The 17,545-nt window shown below is 37.6% G+C and overlaps 2 protein-coding genes across 4 annotated transcripts in view; one reads left to right on the forward strand and one right to left on the reverse strand.

The window, feature by feature from the left end:
* LOC150098842 (CUGBP Elav-like family member 4) overlaps window positions 1–17,545 on the forward strand; it is a 913,499-nt gene that overhangs the window by 113,915 nt on the left and 782,039 nt on the right. The gene's annotated exons all lie outside the window — the stretch shown is intronic.
* Window positions 1–17,545, reverse strand: part of LOC150098843 (uncharacterized) — a 90,943-nt gene that overhangs the window by 62,390 nt on the left and 11,008 nt on the right. For both annotated transcript variants that reach the window (XM_090405673.1, XM_090405672.1), the window contains exons 2-3: window positions 13,521–13,607; window positions 5,417–5,517 (exon numbers count right to left, since the gene is read on the reverse strand). In XM_090405673.1, the coding sequence (XP_090261799.1) occupies window positions 5,417–5,517; window positions 13,521–13,607 (188 nt within the window). The remainder of the gene's footprint in view (window positions 1–5,416; window positions 5,518–13,520; window positions 13,608–17,545) is intronic.

Here is a 17,545-nt window from a genome sequence, read left to right on the forward strand (position 1 = left end):
ATCTCAATAAAGGTCGAAATCTGTCTGGGTAGTGACCCTTCACATATTGCATAGCATTACAAGTCTATAAAGATATGTGTAATGCTATGAGTTTCCCAGTCCTGAAATTACTTCAGGTGCAAACTTTGTTTGCTTACACTTGGATAAAGGATTAAATCAAGAACATAACATTTCTTGAAAGCTTTAATTTATAGTATAACCAAGTGGAAAAACTTTCAACATCAATTTTAGTAATCTATTTACTTTTAACCTGTATGTTAATGATATTGTGGAAGACTTGAATGGGGCTATTTAACTGTTTACAGAATGATGCAAGTTGAGAAGAAATATGAGAAATAAAGCAGATGTGGCATTACAAGAAAACTTGAATAGACCGAGTGAATGGGCACAGGTGTGTGGGGGATATTGGTTCACTGTTGCAAAATGCAAGGAAAAAAAAGATGGATGTAGAGTTCACTCTTGGGAAGGATATATTGTTGGAGGCAGAGGAAATAAGAACTTGGGATGATGATGGATAGGGGTCCAAAACATAAAAGACTGCCAAATTTGAAGACAACAGAACAAATTCTGGCAATGATGTGGAGGACACTGACTTTGACTTATATAATATATATATAAGTCAATGTTAATACATGAAAGGTCACAAGATCTATAACACGACAGTGAAATATATGGGCAAGTAATTAAGGAATAAATTTAGCCTGTTGGTATGTTTCTTAAAGAGTGGGAGATTGTACTAAGTGGGAAAAACAGTATGGGGGAGATTGTTCCAAAAGAATAGAGTGGAATGGAATGAAGGAAGATGATGAGAAGTTAGTTCAGTGTGTTTGAAGCTGGACAGTGTATGGGTGTTGACAAGTGGCTGTTCTAGTTCTATGGTTAGAAAAAAAAAGTGGACAAATGGTAGCTTTATCATAGGTGCTCTACTCTGTTTCACAGTGCTGAAACAGAGCACCTATGATAAAGTGGCTGAAGGGAGTCTATGAGGGAAAGGGTTGTCTATTAAGTGGATTGCCATCTTTTTGAATATCATCAAGAATTCCTAGAGAGGTCTTTGGTGCTCCATCCCAAAATGTTGTATCCATCCAACAAGTCTCAGATCCATCCAACTTTGAAGTACTCCAAAGTTGGATGGATCTGAAACTTATAAAGTGTTAGGCGTTGAGAGGAAGAGAAGTAATGTTTAGAACAGAGAAGAATACCAAGTTTTTTTTTAGGCTAAGGAGGTTATGTAAGTTGTTTGTGCCAAGAAACAGGATGTGAGAGTCAACACAAGAAGAGAAAGTCTAAAGGAAACTAGGACATTATCAAAAATGAGAGGAGATGAGGTAGGATTTTTCTTGTGGGTAATAAGACAGGCTTGACAGTTTTTTTACATTGAAATTTACTAAGTTCTCTTTACCCCATTTCAGGATGTTGAGGTCATTGTTCAAGTCACTGGTTATGGAATATTTTGAGGTATCTAATATTAGAATACTGCAGGATTTATTGAATGAGAAAGAGGAATAAAGATTACTCTCAATCAGGAAAGCTGTGAATAGGATTTAAAGCCAGAGAAAGGAGGTCATTGATGTAAAGGAGGAAGAGTGTGGATGAGAGCACAGAACTCTGAGGCACTCTAGCATTGATGGGGAAATGTGATGAGAGGAAGCCATCCACCATAACACACAATCAACTACCCAGTGAGGAAGCTGACAATCCAATTACAGAGTGTAGAAGGGAAGGTCATAAGATGGCAACTTGTTCAGGAGGCCTCAGTGCCAGACACAATCAAATACCTTAGAAATATCAAGCGTGATAGATGAGTTTCTCCACATCTTTCCATGGTCTGAGTCCAAAAGTGGGTGAGATTAGTTAGGAGGTCAGCTATAAAATGAGAATGGCAGAATCCATATTGGTGATCACTAATTAAGTGATGAGTCTCTAGGTAATGAAGTTGGTTGTTGATAACATTCATCACTTGAAAGTACTGACGTGAAGTAAAGAGATTCTGATTCCATTGTATAAGGCCTTGATTAGGCCATGGACTAATGTACAGATCTGATTACCTGGTTTTCAAAAGGATGAAGAGATATTGGAAAGGGTCCAGAAGTGATTGACTAAAGGTAGTTCTGGTTACTGGAATGTTGAGTATGAAGAAAGATTGAGACGATGCAATTAAAGTCTAGTGGATAGCAGGAAGAAGAGTGATATGATAAACATACAAGTTGGTAAAGGATTGTTATAGGATTAATGTTGAAGAGGTTTTATATAAAATGGTGGGACATTGAGAGAGAACAAGAAGTCATTCCTGGAAGCTATATAGGGGATGACACTTCTCTCCCTATCTCTCAATGTGTAAGCAAGGGAGTGAAAAGCAGGTTTTTTGCATGTAGAGTTGTGAATGATTGGAATGTATTGCCTGAGAGTGGGGTGTCTGCAGAGAATTTGAACGTGTTTAAGGCATGTGCCTGCAACGAATGACTCCTTGTGGTATTGGGATGATAATAATATCTTCCTTAAAGCATTTAATTTAGCTAAACGTTTCCTAAAATATTGTTTTAAGGCTTTAATTTTATATGACAAACTAATATGGACTCAACAGTAGGTTTCTGCTGTTATTAAAATTATATGTTTTGTATTCATTCACATTTTTATTATGAATATGCATATATGCATTATTAATTTTAAGGAAATCACTAGCATTCTTTTCACTTGCTTGCTTTGACATATAAGAGTTGAAGTTTCTATATAAACATTTATTTGGATATCATAGGTGCTGGTCTCCTGTAATGTGAAGACTCATTACAGGAGACCAGCACCAACCTTTATACATACAATAACTGTCATGCTTCTCCTTAAGTCATTCACTATCAATGCACTTAATTACTTCTGGCAATCCATTTCACCCATTTACAACTCTCTAAGCAAAAAAATCTAGTTGGCATTCCTTAACTACACTTGCACAACTTCCAGGAGAGAGAGAGAGGGGGTGACTCTCTAGTTCATGTGTCCTATTACTTCTGATCCCTAAGAAACCCAGGTGACCAGAACCGTGCATAGTAGTCAGTATGCAGTTGAATATAGTCTTATAAAGAAAGATAATAAACTATCTTTGCTAGTATGTTTGTTTTTCAGCATCCAAGTAATCCTTTGAGCTATTCTACGTACTTTTTCAATATGCCCTCTGGACTTTTAACTTTCATTACACACAAGTCCCTAGCCTCATCATCTGCATGGAATGTAGTATTATCAATGCAATACATGGTCTGTAATCATTTCATCCAGAAGTGCATAACTTTACAATATTAAATTGACAACCATTATCTTTTGCCCACAATGCCAACTGAAATCATCCTGCAGATGTCTACATTACCTTTATCAACTCTTGCCCAACCCAGTTCTACATAAAACAACTGAATTATTATTATTATTATTATTCAGGCCTCTAAGGAGTCAAAAGACTGATCGAGGGAAGTCCTTCCTAAGACAAAGTCTGTCAAGACTCATTGAGGGGAGGTCCCCCCCCTGAGAAACACAAAGTCTATCATACCACTCTTTAAACTCACTGACCGTTCTCGCTCCCACCACTCCATCAGGCAATGCATTCCATGGCTCAACCACCCTCCACGCAAAGAAACCACTCCTCACAGTTTCCTTTCATAACTTCCAGGGATGGCCTCTTGTCATCACTTCTTCCCGCTGTTCAACCAAGCGAAAGAACTCCCCAGTGTCAACCCTGTAACCACCTCTCAACAGTTTAAAAGTCTCAATCATATCACCTCTCCTTCTTCTATCCACCAAACTCTGCAGTCCACATTCTCTCAGCCGATCCTCATAACTATCCTTGTACAGTCTTGAAACCATCTTTGTCATCTGTCTTTGTATCCTTTCCACAGTTAATTTATTCCCTTCAAATCCTGGGGACCAAATCTGAGAACAATAGTCCAAGTGTGGTCTGATCAGAGACTTATACAACGGAATGATAACCCTCTTATCTCTGCAGGTCAGTGTCCTTCTCATAACAGCAGCAATCCTCTGTGTTACCTTCACCACCTTTGCAATATGTCCCCTAAACTTCAGGTTTCTATCAATCATCAACCGCAGATCTCTTGTCTCCCCTACTTCCTCCAGTATAACTCCTCCCATAGAGTATGCAGCATCCCATCGATGTTTCCCAAACCTCAAGACCTTACATTTTGCTGCATTAAACTGACACCCCCATTCATTTGCCCATCTATCTAGCTTATTTAAATCCTCTTGCAGGGCTACCACGTCTGCACTATTACTAATAATCCTTCCCAGCTTCGCATCATCCGCAAACAACTGAATATCCCCCTGCAATCCACTGGCCCTTGTATATCATTCTCTATATCATATAGAAGTTAAAAGAGTAGTGGTACAGAACAACCATTCCATATTTCCATGTACTACTTTCTGGTGTCTATCAGTTCCTTTAACCATGCCACCAGCTTCATATCCATTCTTCTTTGCTTCAACTTATATAATAGTTTTTCATGTAATATTCTGTGAAATGGCCGAAACGGCCAGCAGTATTGTGGTGTAGCCATTTAGCTTACTTAATTTTGCTGTGTCACTATTATAAAATGTGGATAAGTTACTAAAGCAGGACTTATCTTATACAAACCTCTTATTTCTGATACTTCTGGTATTCGTGTATATGCATTTCAACATCCCCTTAAGCCCACAGCTATCCTCACATAAATGTTACCAACCCATTTAGATTTGAAACTACATATGGCATTGAATAATCATTTCTATACATGCATTCATTTATCCTAGCAGTGGCTGAACCTGCACTTGACTGCATTCTCACTCTGGTGCTTCACCCTGATTTTGCATTTCAATGAACACTTTCTATGCATTAATTCCAGAACTATTCAAATGCAGTCTAAACAAAGAAGTCCTTTAGTGTCTATTAAATTTACTTCATAAATCTACAGACTGCACAATCTTCTATAACATATTAGCAATCAGGTGCTGTCATACCAAGGCAGTGGACTCACAATTGTTGTTACTTTCTCATTCTTCATCACTTCTATAAGCAATTATCTTATCTTCTCTGATCCTTTCTTCCAAAACAATCAACTTTTTCACTTTTCCCCTCTACAAACTAACAGTTTCACTAACATCCTTGATCTTCACTCCTAGGAACACTTGTCACATTCTCATTAAGTACACTTTTTATAATAGAATTTTCATACAATATCTTTTCATTATGCCTAGTTTCTCACTCTTTCATACCTCTCATTCATTTTTTCTTTCATTCTCCCTCCTGAATTATGTTTTATAGTTACTTACTGAGGTTATAAACAATGAACCTATTCAAATGAACTTAGAGTATAAGATCACAAGCTTTTATTTAAATTGCAGTGAGCTAAAGCAAAAAAAACATTAAAATAAAAGGTTTACTTACATAGTAGGATGGTGCAGTTTCAAGAGCTTTTTCAAGCACACAAATTCCGAGTAGCGACGATGAACACAAGAATTAGGAAATGAAAAAGATGGATCATTGCTCTATAGGATGGAGAAAAAAAAAATTATGAACCAAAAATAAGAGACTAATGAAAGAATGAATTAGTAATTACTATATTTTTCCATTCAACTGTTTAGAAACACAAGACCAAGTTCAGTTTTACAATAATTTTACAGCTAAATTTAGCTATGTCTAATATATTTGCCAATAAAAACCTTAACTATAAAAAGTAACAGTATAAGAAAACATTTTCTACATTGATTATAACTGCAAAAATTAACAGCAAGTGCAAGTTTAGTTTAATTTTGTAATAGACTAAAAGGGGATGCTATGTTGATTTAAGAATAGATGAACTACAAAGGACCCAGGATATAACATGCCACAGAACATGATAGCAAGAACTCTGAATGTTCCAACACTCATACAGTAATGAATTTGCTATTTGTGTTCTGGTTTATAAATTTTGTGCAACAGTTGTGAAGTTATCAAAAATATCTAATACGAAATTAATAGAGTCTCCGTAGCTCAGTCAGTACAGACGACCATGTCCTCATAAATGACATTGTACAACTTGAATATTTGTTATCTGCCACTGTATCTTCTCCAAGGTTGCTTTGCTTTATCTCTTTCAAATCCCAATACTAGATTTAAGCACAATAACACAGATGCAAACTGATTAGATCTTTATACAGTGGAACTACCATATTTTTCTTTGCTGGTCAACATCCTCCTCCTCAGTATTGCAACAATTATCTGGGCTGTATTATTAAAGGATAGCATAACTGTATGATGAAAGGAGTTTATTATTATTATTATGTAGCACCTCCAGGGAGTCCAAAGACTCATTGAGGGAGGGCACCAACTCTACAACTCTGCACAACTCAATTCACTGCAACTACAATCATCATCTACACCAACGCCACCTACCACCACTAGTATTTCACAGACAATCACAAAAATCTATGCCCATTGCGGGATTTGAACCTGCAGTCTTTTGGCTGGAGAGCAGATATGCTAACCACTCGACCAAGCAGGCCGGCAAAAGAACATTGAACTTTAACTGATGCATACTTATTATTATTATGTGACACCTTCTGGAAGACTAATGAACCACAACTATCATCATCATCTACTGCTCACATCACCACCACTAGTATTTTTTTGCAAACAATCATAAACATCCATGCCCACGTTAGGATTCGAACCTGCAGCCTTTTGGCTGGAGAGTAAAAAGGCTGTGCTTACCACTCGCCAACCAGGCCAGGTTTAGTCTAATATCTGTTTAAAATCAGTTATTTTGAACACCAACTACATATTTGTTTTAAGTATCATTAATTTTGAGATGCAAGTTAATCTGAGTGTTCTGAGTGAAAAGGATTACCATTGCTAAATGGAGATAACATGGATAAAGAGGTGCATGCCATAAGTTATTTTAACTCTTAATTTACATCCATTTTGTTGTGAAAATGTCTCAGTAGTAGGGAGGTTAAACTGTAAGGAAAAATAAAGGCTCTAACAAAATAAATAAATCAGTAGTCCCAACAATGTTAAACAGGGGTGTGAAACAAGAACAGAAACAGAAGTGGATAAATACAACACAAAATGAACATTAAAATAATTAAATCAAACATTTGATAGAATAAAAACAGATTTATGAATCCATAAATTTGTGAATAAAGAAGTAGATCAAAAGGGAATGAGTATATTCTAGAATGGATTCAAAAAGAATAGTTAATTTAGTAAGAAACTGAAACCAAATACAAAAAGACAGTAGCAGACAACAAAAAGACTCTCTACACTGAAGTGTTGCAAACACAAGCTTATAGCAAAAGGCAATTAATTATTTCATTAATAAAGTTTTCTTCCAAACTGATCTGTTTGTCAGACCTGATGAGCTCTTTCCCCATCTTGTAAAGCCTCTTTTCTGCCATTTCTGCTTCGTGTTATGCTAATCTCATTTTCCATTCTGTTTAAGTGCTCATATATAGCATAGATTCGCTGCTTGTTAACATTCAAGAATGAAAACTATGTCAAGTTCTTTTCTGCCACCTTCATTTTTAATGATATTACCATATGTTCACTCTTTAAATTTCCACAGAACTCTCATCTGTAGTCTCTGGGTCTGATCAACTAAGATCTGCTAAAATTGGTAAGAACACTATTATTATTATTAAACAAGACCTCATGGAGTCAAAGACTCATCTAGGAGGTCCTTTTATCTCACACACATCTCATCATACCGCGTCTTAAACACATTCAAACTCCTTGCAGACACCACACTCTCAGGCAAGGCATTCCAATCACTCACAACTCTGCACGAAAAAAAACCTGCCTTTCACACCCTCTTTATACAGTTTCCAGGGATGACCTCTGGTTCTCCCCTGATCTCCCATTCTCTGTAGAACTTCTCCACCATTGATCCTATAATAACCCCTTACCAACTTGTAGGTCTCTATCATATCTCCCCTCTTCCTTCTCTCCACTAGACTCTGCAAATTACATCTTTTCAATCTTTCCTCATACTCGACATTCCAGAGGTCAGAAACTACCTTAGTCAGTCGCCTTTGGACCCTTTCCAACATCTCTTCATCCTTCTGAAAACCAGGTGACCAAATCTGGGCACAATAGTCCATGTGTGGCCTAATCAAAGCCTTATACAATGGAACAAGAATCTCCCTACTTCTACACGTCAGTGACCTCCTCATCATTCCCAGAAGTCTTTGTGTTGTCTTCACAATTTTGGCGATGTGTCCCCTAAATTTCAGATACTTATCCACTATCACCCCAAGATCTCTTATTTCCTCTACTTCCAACAATATATTCTCACCAAGCATAAATTCTGCATCCCATCTTTGTTTTTCAAATTTTAAAACCTTACATTTTGCAACATTGAACTCGCATCCCCATTTGCTTGCTCAATCACTCAATTTATTCAAGTCTTCTTGCAAGGCCACAACATCTTCACTACTCTTTATGGTTCGTCCCAACTTTGCATCATCTGCAAACAACTGAATATCTCCATCCAAATCTTCGCCAATATCATTAATATACAAGTTAAATAGTAATGGCCCTAAAACAGATCCCTGAGGCACTCCACTAGTGACTTTCCTTTTCCTGGATATTGCACCCCCATACACAACTTGTTGATACCTATCAGATAGCCAGTCTCCAATCCAATGCGCTAATTAATATCCAATCCCATCTGCTCTAGTTTGACTGTCAACTTATCATGAGGTACTCTATCAAAAGCTTTTGCGAAATCCCAGTATATTACTGTGCATCCTTCTCCTCTGTCCAAGGAAGCAGTCACTTTATTGTAATAAGTAAGTAGATTACTAAAACACGACCTCCTTTTAGCAAATCCATGCTGTCCATCACAGATTATACCATTGTTGTCAACCCAACTCTGGATCCTAGTTCTCACAAGCTTCTCCAACAACTTAACCACAACACCTGACACACAGATAGGCGTATAGTTTGATGCTTGAGTTCGATCACCTCCTTTATGAAGTGGCACAATCTTGCCCTCCTTCCACTCTTTAGGGACTTGACCGAGTGCAAGACTCGATTAAAAAAATATGTCAAGGCAGGTGTCAACTCTCTGGCACATTCCTTCAGAATACACGGTGATATATTATCAAGTCCCACAGCCTTATTTACATCTAGTTTACTCAACTCCCCAAACACCTCTTGCTCACTTACAGTCAGTCTCTCCTCCCCATCATCAACTGCTCTTAATCTCTCCATGAAGTCACATTCACAAGATTGAAAGATCTTTATGAACTGCTCATTAAGTATCTCCACCACACATTCTGCAACAGCTGTCTTTATACCATTTTCTCCAATCAATGTCATCCTTCCATAATCATTCTTTCTTTTGCTGGCTACATATCGAAAGAACTCCCTAGGATTCTTTTTAGCTTCATTAGCTAACTGCTGTTCATACCTCTCTTTAGCTACTCTCACCAACCATGTCACCCTCCTTGCCTGGTCTTTGTAGACCTCATGAAATTGGTTACTTCCACTTCTCTTATGCTGCCTCCACAATGCCCTTTTTTCTCTGTATTGCATGCTTAATCTCTTTATTCATCCATCTCACACCTAACACCTACCTTATTTAACCTTCTCACCCATGGTATACATTTAGACATTGCATCTACTAAATATTTTTTGAAAATCCCCCAAGCTGCATTGATCTCTTTTCCAGCTAACTCCTCATTCCATGCTACCCTTGCAAGCTGTCTCCTGAGCTCTTCATAATCACCCCCCTTGTAGTTCCACATATACCCTTTTTTCACAGGCGTCCTTGTACTGCTGGCTCCCACCTAAGTAATCACCTCATGGTCACTTTCACCAATTGGTGGATGATTTGATACCTCATTGATAATTACATCCTCCGATGAGATGACCAAATCCATCGTATATAGTTGTTGGAAGTTTTTCCACATGGCTATACCATCAATTAAAGATACCAAGAAATTATATACTTGGTTTAATCCTTTATCCAAGTGTAAGCAAACAAAGTTTGCACCTGATTTGGTATCTTTAATTGATAGTATAACCAAGTGGAAAAACTTCCAATAACTATCTCTAATCCAGAGTATTTTAATCAGGTGTGACACCTTTTGACTACTCATATGCATGGAGGGTGGTTGAGCCGTGGAATGCATTGCCTGATAGAGTGGTGAGGGCAGGAACGGTCAATGAGTTTAAGGAGTGGTATGATAGACTTTGTGTTTCTTAGGGGGCACCTCCCCTCGATGAGTCTTGACAGACTTTATGTTCTTAGGAAGGACCTCCCACGATGAGTCTTTTGACTCCATGGAGGCCTGAATAATAATAATATATGAAAATATGAACTTCTGCATTACTTCAACCTTAGTATCACCTCTGGGCCTGGCTCCCACTGATGATACCTCAAAGGTTGAAACCAGTCTGGGTAGTTACCCTTCCCATAACGCATAGCATTATACATCTCTAAGGATATATGTTTTGCATTATGGGATACTAAGGCAAGTGATATGAAGTCATTAGCTTCTATATACGAGTTGCCCCAGTCCTGAAAATACTTCACGTGCAAACTTTGTTTGCTTACACTTGGATAAAGGATTAAGCCAAGTATATAATTTCTTGGTATCTTTAATTGATATACTATCATATATACTGTTCAGTTGGTCTTTTTGCTGATTTTTCTGTTCCATATAAATTTATTCAACTGGCTTCAGCATACCAACCTTAACCTTATTTATTCTAGTTTCATATTTAATTTTAAATCTTCACTACACTGCCTATTTGAACATAAGACTTAATACCACTAATGCAGTTCCAAATCATAATGATAGTGTACCTTACCTTACACTCAATTTAACAAACCTCTTCTCTCACAATTTCCAACATCCTTTAATTCTAACTGCTGATTTACAAAATTAGTTATCTACTGCTCTGAACAAAAGGTTCTATTATTTACTGTTTTAATTTTCCTCCCTTGTACTTTATTACATGCTTTCACAAAATCAATAAAACTAAATATCAATATTATACTTCCAAACATCAAATTCCTGATATGTACCCTCAAGGGGTGTGCAGGATAAGATAGTATTGCAAGAAAAATTTACACCATTACTAACTTCCTATCTACAATTTTCCTTCAAATCAATCTGTTACCTCTCAAGACTTCAACATTATCAGATCTTATATTTTTATCTTCTAAGGCACTTTTTACTGTATGAATCCATCTATATCTTGGTCTTCCTGTGGATATTTTTCCTGCCAACCTGGCAGAGAACACTTGTTTTGATAATCTTTCCTACTTCCAAACATTCATCTTGTTTTTCAATTTTGTCCTTCAGTTTTACTCAAGTATACTTACATAAATAAAGTTATCTATTATGATTACTATAAATCTTTCCTGAAACACTAAATTCCTTAATTCTCACATTGTTTTAAATCCCTTTTCATAAGCCAATAACAATGAAACTCCATTCTATTTACTTGGAATTTAACTTTGTGATTACATTTGACTAGGCTATGAAGTGTATCCAGCCAGAATATCCTCTTCAGTTTATTCATCAATGTCCAGTTTCTTGTATAGTACTCTTTCCACCATATCTAATCTTTCATAGTAAAAGCTAAGAACATTTTGCTGCTTTCTATATCTCTTTAGGAAGGCTTTCCAGGATGTTACTTTTATGCATATCTTGGTTTCACATTTTTATTCATATTCTCCAAGAGCATATTATTTACTAACTTACTAGTCACAAGCAAATTTTCATGGAGTGCTTCTTTAACGTTTTTGTGACAACCATTATATTGATATTTTCCCTGGCTCAATGTTTTCTTCAGTTTTTACTACTTTAAGGATCAAGAGTATTTTCAAACTGTATTTTTCCCTAAATGTAACTATATATTTAAGTTTAACAATTCACATCTGAAAGCCATTTGATTATTTTCAAAAACTTTAGTATCCTTTTTTTTTTTTGATGGGATATCCATTCTTATCCTACTCACTGTTACATTTCAATCCCTTATACATTTATCTAATGAGATAAAGATAATAAAATAAGACCTCATGTTATGCATATTCTCTCTATGCACATTTTTATGCTGATGACTAATCAATTTTCTAAGCAGAGGTCTAACAGATACTTAAAAACCCTGTCCTTTTATTCAAGTTATTACATTAGAAATTCATGCAGTTTAAAGATTTATCATGGTAGAGATTGCCCACTATCAGACAAAGCTCAAACTAAGTTTTGAATTCTTTGACATTCAGGCAATGGATTCCACTATAGAATGGAAAACTTCTATATATCTCAATCACAGGTTCTGCAAATGGCATTCCCTTAATCTGTCTTCATACTCAACATTCCAAGACCTGACATCACTTTAGTTGGCATCTGCACCTTCAGTTTATTCTCATCTCCTTAAAACCAGGTAACCAGATGTACATAAGGCACAATCAACAGCTTATACAATGGAACGATAACCTCAACATGTCAAGGTCCTCAATCACTGTCAATCAGTTGTGATATTCCAACATCAACTTCAATACCTTCACCATAATGCCACATAGATTGATCTATAATTTGAAGTTTGTCTTGCTACTGCTCCCCTTTTGTGAAGCAAAAGGATTTTACCCTTTTTCCATCCTTGAAGCATGCCAGGACCATCATTAACCTTCACTTCAAACATTCCTTCAGACATGCAATGTCAAAGTCCTACTGCTTTATTAAGATAGTTTCTTAATTCCCCATATGTCCTCTTCAGTCTCAACATCCTCAGTCCTAATGCTAACTATTAGAATAGAAAGCCTCAAATCTTTAAATGCTCACTGAACACCTAGACCACATGCTTTGCAGCAGTTACTACCACCATTTTGATCTACTACATCTTTCTATCATTCCTGCTTACTACCTAAATTGATTTTTTTTTCTTTTCGTGGTTTGAGTGGTCAATTGCTGCTCATATTACACTTCAGCTATCCCTACCAAGTCACCTTCCTATCCTCCTTTTTAGTTCTCATGCTACTGATTTTTACTGTTTTACGTTGCCTATGCCTTCAGATTATATGTCATTTAGAATTATAGCCAAAAGGAACTGCAGTTATGATACCCATGTGTTGTGTTCTTCTAGCTAGTTTTTTTTTTTTTTTTCATCTTTCAAAATAAAGGGAGGAAACCTACCTATATGAGACCTGCTATCTCAACTTCAAATCTAGATGGCATGGATCTATTCATTCATTTTAAACCTAACTTATTTACTCTCCTAATCAATGCTTAAGCAGCACAGAACTTTTTGCATAATTGCTATCTCCAAACTTTTCACAGTCACTGGCCTTTAGTTCCACATATATCCATTCCTTACATGGATTTATTCCTAATAAAAAATAAGTGTTATCCACTTTCAGAAATATAAAATCAATGTTGACAGTGGAAGAAAAATGATAAATGATTTGTTAAGAGGCTTTTAGAAATGAAGGTAGTATGTGACAAAATCAGTACAGTGTTGAAGCAGTTCTGTATCACTACAAATGAAAAGTACCTACCTGTAAAGTTATTATATAGCTTGTATAATGAACATTATTTGGCCTTAATATGTTTATTGGTCCCATAACTTTCACATTTCTTTCTATCTATTTAAAAAAAAAAAAAGAAAATTAGCATAACACAGAACAGAATTGCAACTTCCTAGAATAAACAGATCTGTATGGAATGTCAGTGTCACGACAATAATAAAAAAGGCACCAGATTAATTTATAATTAAAAATCAACTTTATTATTAACCAGGAGTCTATGAATTTCTAGAGTCATCTTTGGAGGCAAACACTATTATTCAAACAATGCATATCCATACCTCATTCATTGACAATGCATTCAGCGTTGCACTCATTCTCACTCTTCAAGCAGAAATTTAGTCTTCACATCTTATGCTGTTACTTATCTTTCAAAGATAACAGTTTTTTTCCCCTCCCTTCAACTATGTATTGATCTATTCCCTTTAGCAACTTATATTGTTTTCATACCCTCTCCTTACAAACCATTTTTGTAACCTACAAACCACTATCCATCTTCATATAAGAAGACTTTAAGACTTGATACCATTTAGACCACCCTTCACTACTACTTCCAAATCCTAAAGAAACCCAAGTGGCCAAATCAGAGTACTGAAGTTCAGTTGCAATCACATCAAAGCCTTGAAGAGGGTTAACTTCATCCCTAACTGTCAGTGTTTGTCACTGATCTTTCGTACTTGGACTATTTCTGCAATATGAAGAAATCTACTCTCTCCACCTGCCATCATCCTTAAGTCTCTAGCATCAATTTCTTTCAGCACAGCATACTTTATAATGCAATATTTTTAGTCCAAAGTGCATAACTATACTTTGCCACACTGAACTGGAAACCAATATCATAAAGGACTTTGTGGCATGCAGTACTTGCGGCATGTATGCTTCTCGGGAATTACATATGTGGCTTGTTAAAGAGAGTGGAGAGCGTATGTGCGCCAAATGCAGGCAGTTGGAGGAAATAAATACATTAGATATATCGATATCCGACTTTGTTGCTCCAGGAACGGAGAATAGGAAGACAAGTAGTATGATAGGAGCGAATGAGAAAATAATAGTTGATAGTGTGGAAGGTGTGAGTGACTGTGGAAGTTTAGGAGATGGTTTTGTATGGGAGAGTGAATTTAGATTAAGAGTGACTGACCTGCAGAGGGAGATAGATGAGTTGAAAGAGGAGGTGGAATGTCTAGTGAATGAGAGCAGAAGTATGAAAGATAAGATTAGGAGAATGGAAGAGATAAATGCAAGGCAAATCAGAGTAGGAGAGAGAGAGAGAATTTAAGGAGTATGAGTGAGAGGTATGGGGGTGCTAGAAGAGGAGAGAATGGAAACAGTAGAAGAGAGGGAATGAGAGAGAGGTATGGGAATGCTAGCAGACGAGAGGATGGAAACAGTAGGAGAGACGGAATGAGAGAGAGATATGGAAGTGCTAGAAGAGAAGAGAATGGAAACGGTAGGAGAGATGGAATGAGAGAGAGGTATGGGAATGCTAGAAGACGAGCGGATGGAAACAGTAGTAGGAGAGACAGAATGAGAGAGGGATATGGAAGTGTTAGAAGTGGAGAAAATGGAAACAGTAGGAGAGAGGGAATGAGAGAGATGTATGGGAGTGCTAGAAGAGGAGAGAATGGAAACAGTAGAAGAGAGAGGTATGGGAATGAAAGAAGAGGAGAGAATGGAAACAATAGGAGCGAGGGAATGGTAAGAGGTATAATGTATGGCGACTCAATGATCCGTGGTGTTCAAGATAGGATGCGTGAGGAGTGTTTGCCAGGAGGAACAATAGAAAGGGTGGCTATGGCAATTAAGAGAGGTGAAAGGGTGGATGAGATGATTGTGATGGTAGGAACGAATGACTTGAGTGGTAATGTAAGTCGGGCAGCGAGAGATATGAGATTTTTGCTTGAGACTGTACGGAAGAAGACAGAGAGAGGAAAAATAGTGTGCGTGTTGCCTAGGTATGATAATGATGAGCTGAGCAGAAGAGCGGTGATACTGAATGGCATAATAGCGAGAATGTGTGACAAGAGAGGACTGGTATATGTGGATGCTTGGAGTGCGTTTGAGGAAAGAGAGGAGTTGTATGCGAGAGACCGTTTACATTTGAATGAGGAAGGGCGTAGGCATCTGGAGAGATTGCTGTTCTGAACGAGTCAGTGTGTCCCAGGGAGGATGATAGCAGGGGTGGCCTCTTGTGGGAATGGATACTTGGGAGAAGGGAGACAATGTCAGGTAACACTGAGCCCAGTGGAGTCTAGAAGGGATAAGGCTGGGTATAGAAACAATGGCATTTATATGCTGTATACTAATGCCAGGAGTATCCGGAATAAGGGAGAGGAATTGGTGGCGCAGATAGCATCAGCCTGGCCAAAAATTATTGCGTTCACTGAGACGTGGTTGACAGAAGAGGATATAAAAACAGGAACAGAAGTCGCTGGGTATAGCATTTTTCGTCAGGATAGGAGGGGAAAGCGTGGTGGTGGGGTGCTGCTTATGATAAGTGATGACCTATGTCCTCTAAGAGTGGAGAATTTGGAAGGAAGTGAGACAAATGATTTTGAGAGCGTATGGTGTGAGCTAGAGGTAGGCAAGACAGGATATTTAGTGGGGTGTTGCTACAGACCCAGGAGCACAGAGGATGGGGACCAGGAGATGTTTAGACAGCAAAGTTTGGCAAGTGCAAGAAGAATGATTGTTATGGGAGATTTTAACTTCAGTAATATAAATTGGAGAGAGGAACATGCATGTAACAATAGGGGAATGGAATTTCTAGAATTCTTGAGGGACAAATGTCTTAGGCAACATGTAACAGAGGGAACAAGAGGTTCAAAAATTTTGGATTTGGTTATAGCATCAGAAGAGTTGATAATAACTGAGTTGACGTCTCTCCCACCAGTTGGAGAGAGTGACCATATGGTGTTGACATGGAAAATGAATAGACATGCAGGAGTATCAAAGAGACGGGAACTTATGTGGAATTATAAGGCAGGTGATTATAATAGTCTTAGACGTCAACTTCGGGAAGTTTCATGGAGGGAGGAATTGGACGGCCGGGATATCACCAGTGCGTGGGAAATTGTGAAAGAATATTTGTTATCAGCAATGGTAAGTTGTATACCACGAGTGAAGAAGAGGGTGCAATTTGGAGTAAAGTGGATGACAAACAACATTAAACAGGAACTGCATGCGAAAAAGAGGCTATGGAAGAGATATAAGGAGACAGGTGAAGAGAGGATGGGTGAAGAATATAAGACACAGGCCAGAAGAGTGACTCGTGTGGTAAGGAAAGCGAAACTGGAATATGAGAGGAGATTGGCCCTAAGATCCAAAGAAAATCCTAGGGAATTTTTTAGCTATGTGGCCAGTAGGAGGAGAAATGACTGTGGAAGAATGATATTGTGGGATAAAAATGGGAATAGAGTGACTGATGCAGAGGACATAGTGGAATTGTTCAATGAACACTTTATTGGAGTATTTCATCCTAGAGGAGTCAGTTTTAATGCTAGAGGGATAGGACTGGTACGAGGTCTGGAGGTACAGGAGGAGAGTGTGTTTCAGATACTGAGTACTCTGGATGTCAGTAAAGCTGTGGGACTGGATGGTATTTCACCACGAGTTTTGAGAGAATGTGCTAGCGAATTGACAATACCTTTAACGTGGCTTTACAATGAAAGTCTGGCTTTGGCAAAGGTGCCCAGGGAATGGAAGGAAGGTAAGATAGTGCCATTGCGTAAGAGTGGTAACAGACTGGAAGTGTCTAATTATAGGCCAGTCTGTGTGTCATCAGTAGTTGTTAAGATCTTGGAGAAAGTAGTGAGGGACCGTGTACAGCATTGGGCAGATGAGGGTAATGTTATCTGTGAGAATCAACATGGATTTGTGAAAGGACGCTCTTGTTTTAGCAATATGCTAGCCTTTTATAATAAAGTTACAAGAGCATTAGATGAGGGAAAGGCATATACTGCAATTTTCTTAGACTTGGCGAAGGCATTTGACAGGGTGCC

Source organism: Typopeltis vanoorti, chromosome 15 (genome assembly GCF_054136105.1).
Source record: "Typopeltis vanoorti isolate ZY-2024b chromosome 15, IOZ_Tvanoo_1.0, whole genome shotgun sequence".
Classification (NCBI taxonomy): domain Eukaryota; kingdom Metazoa; phylum Arthropoda; class Arachnida; order Uropygi; family Thelyphonidae; genus Typopeltis; species Typopeltis vanoorti.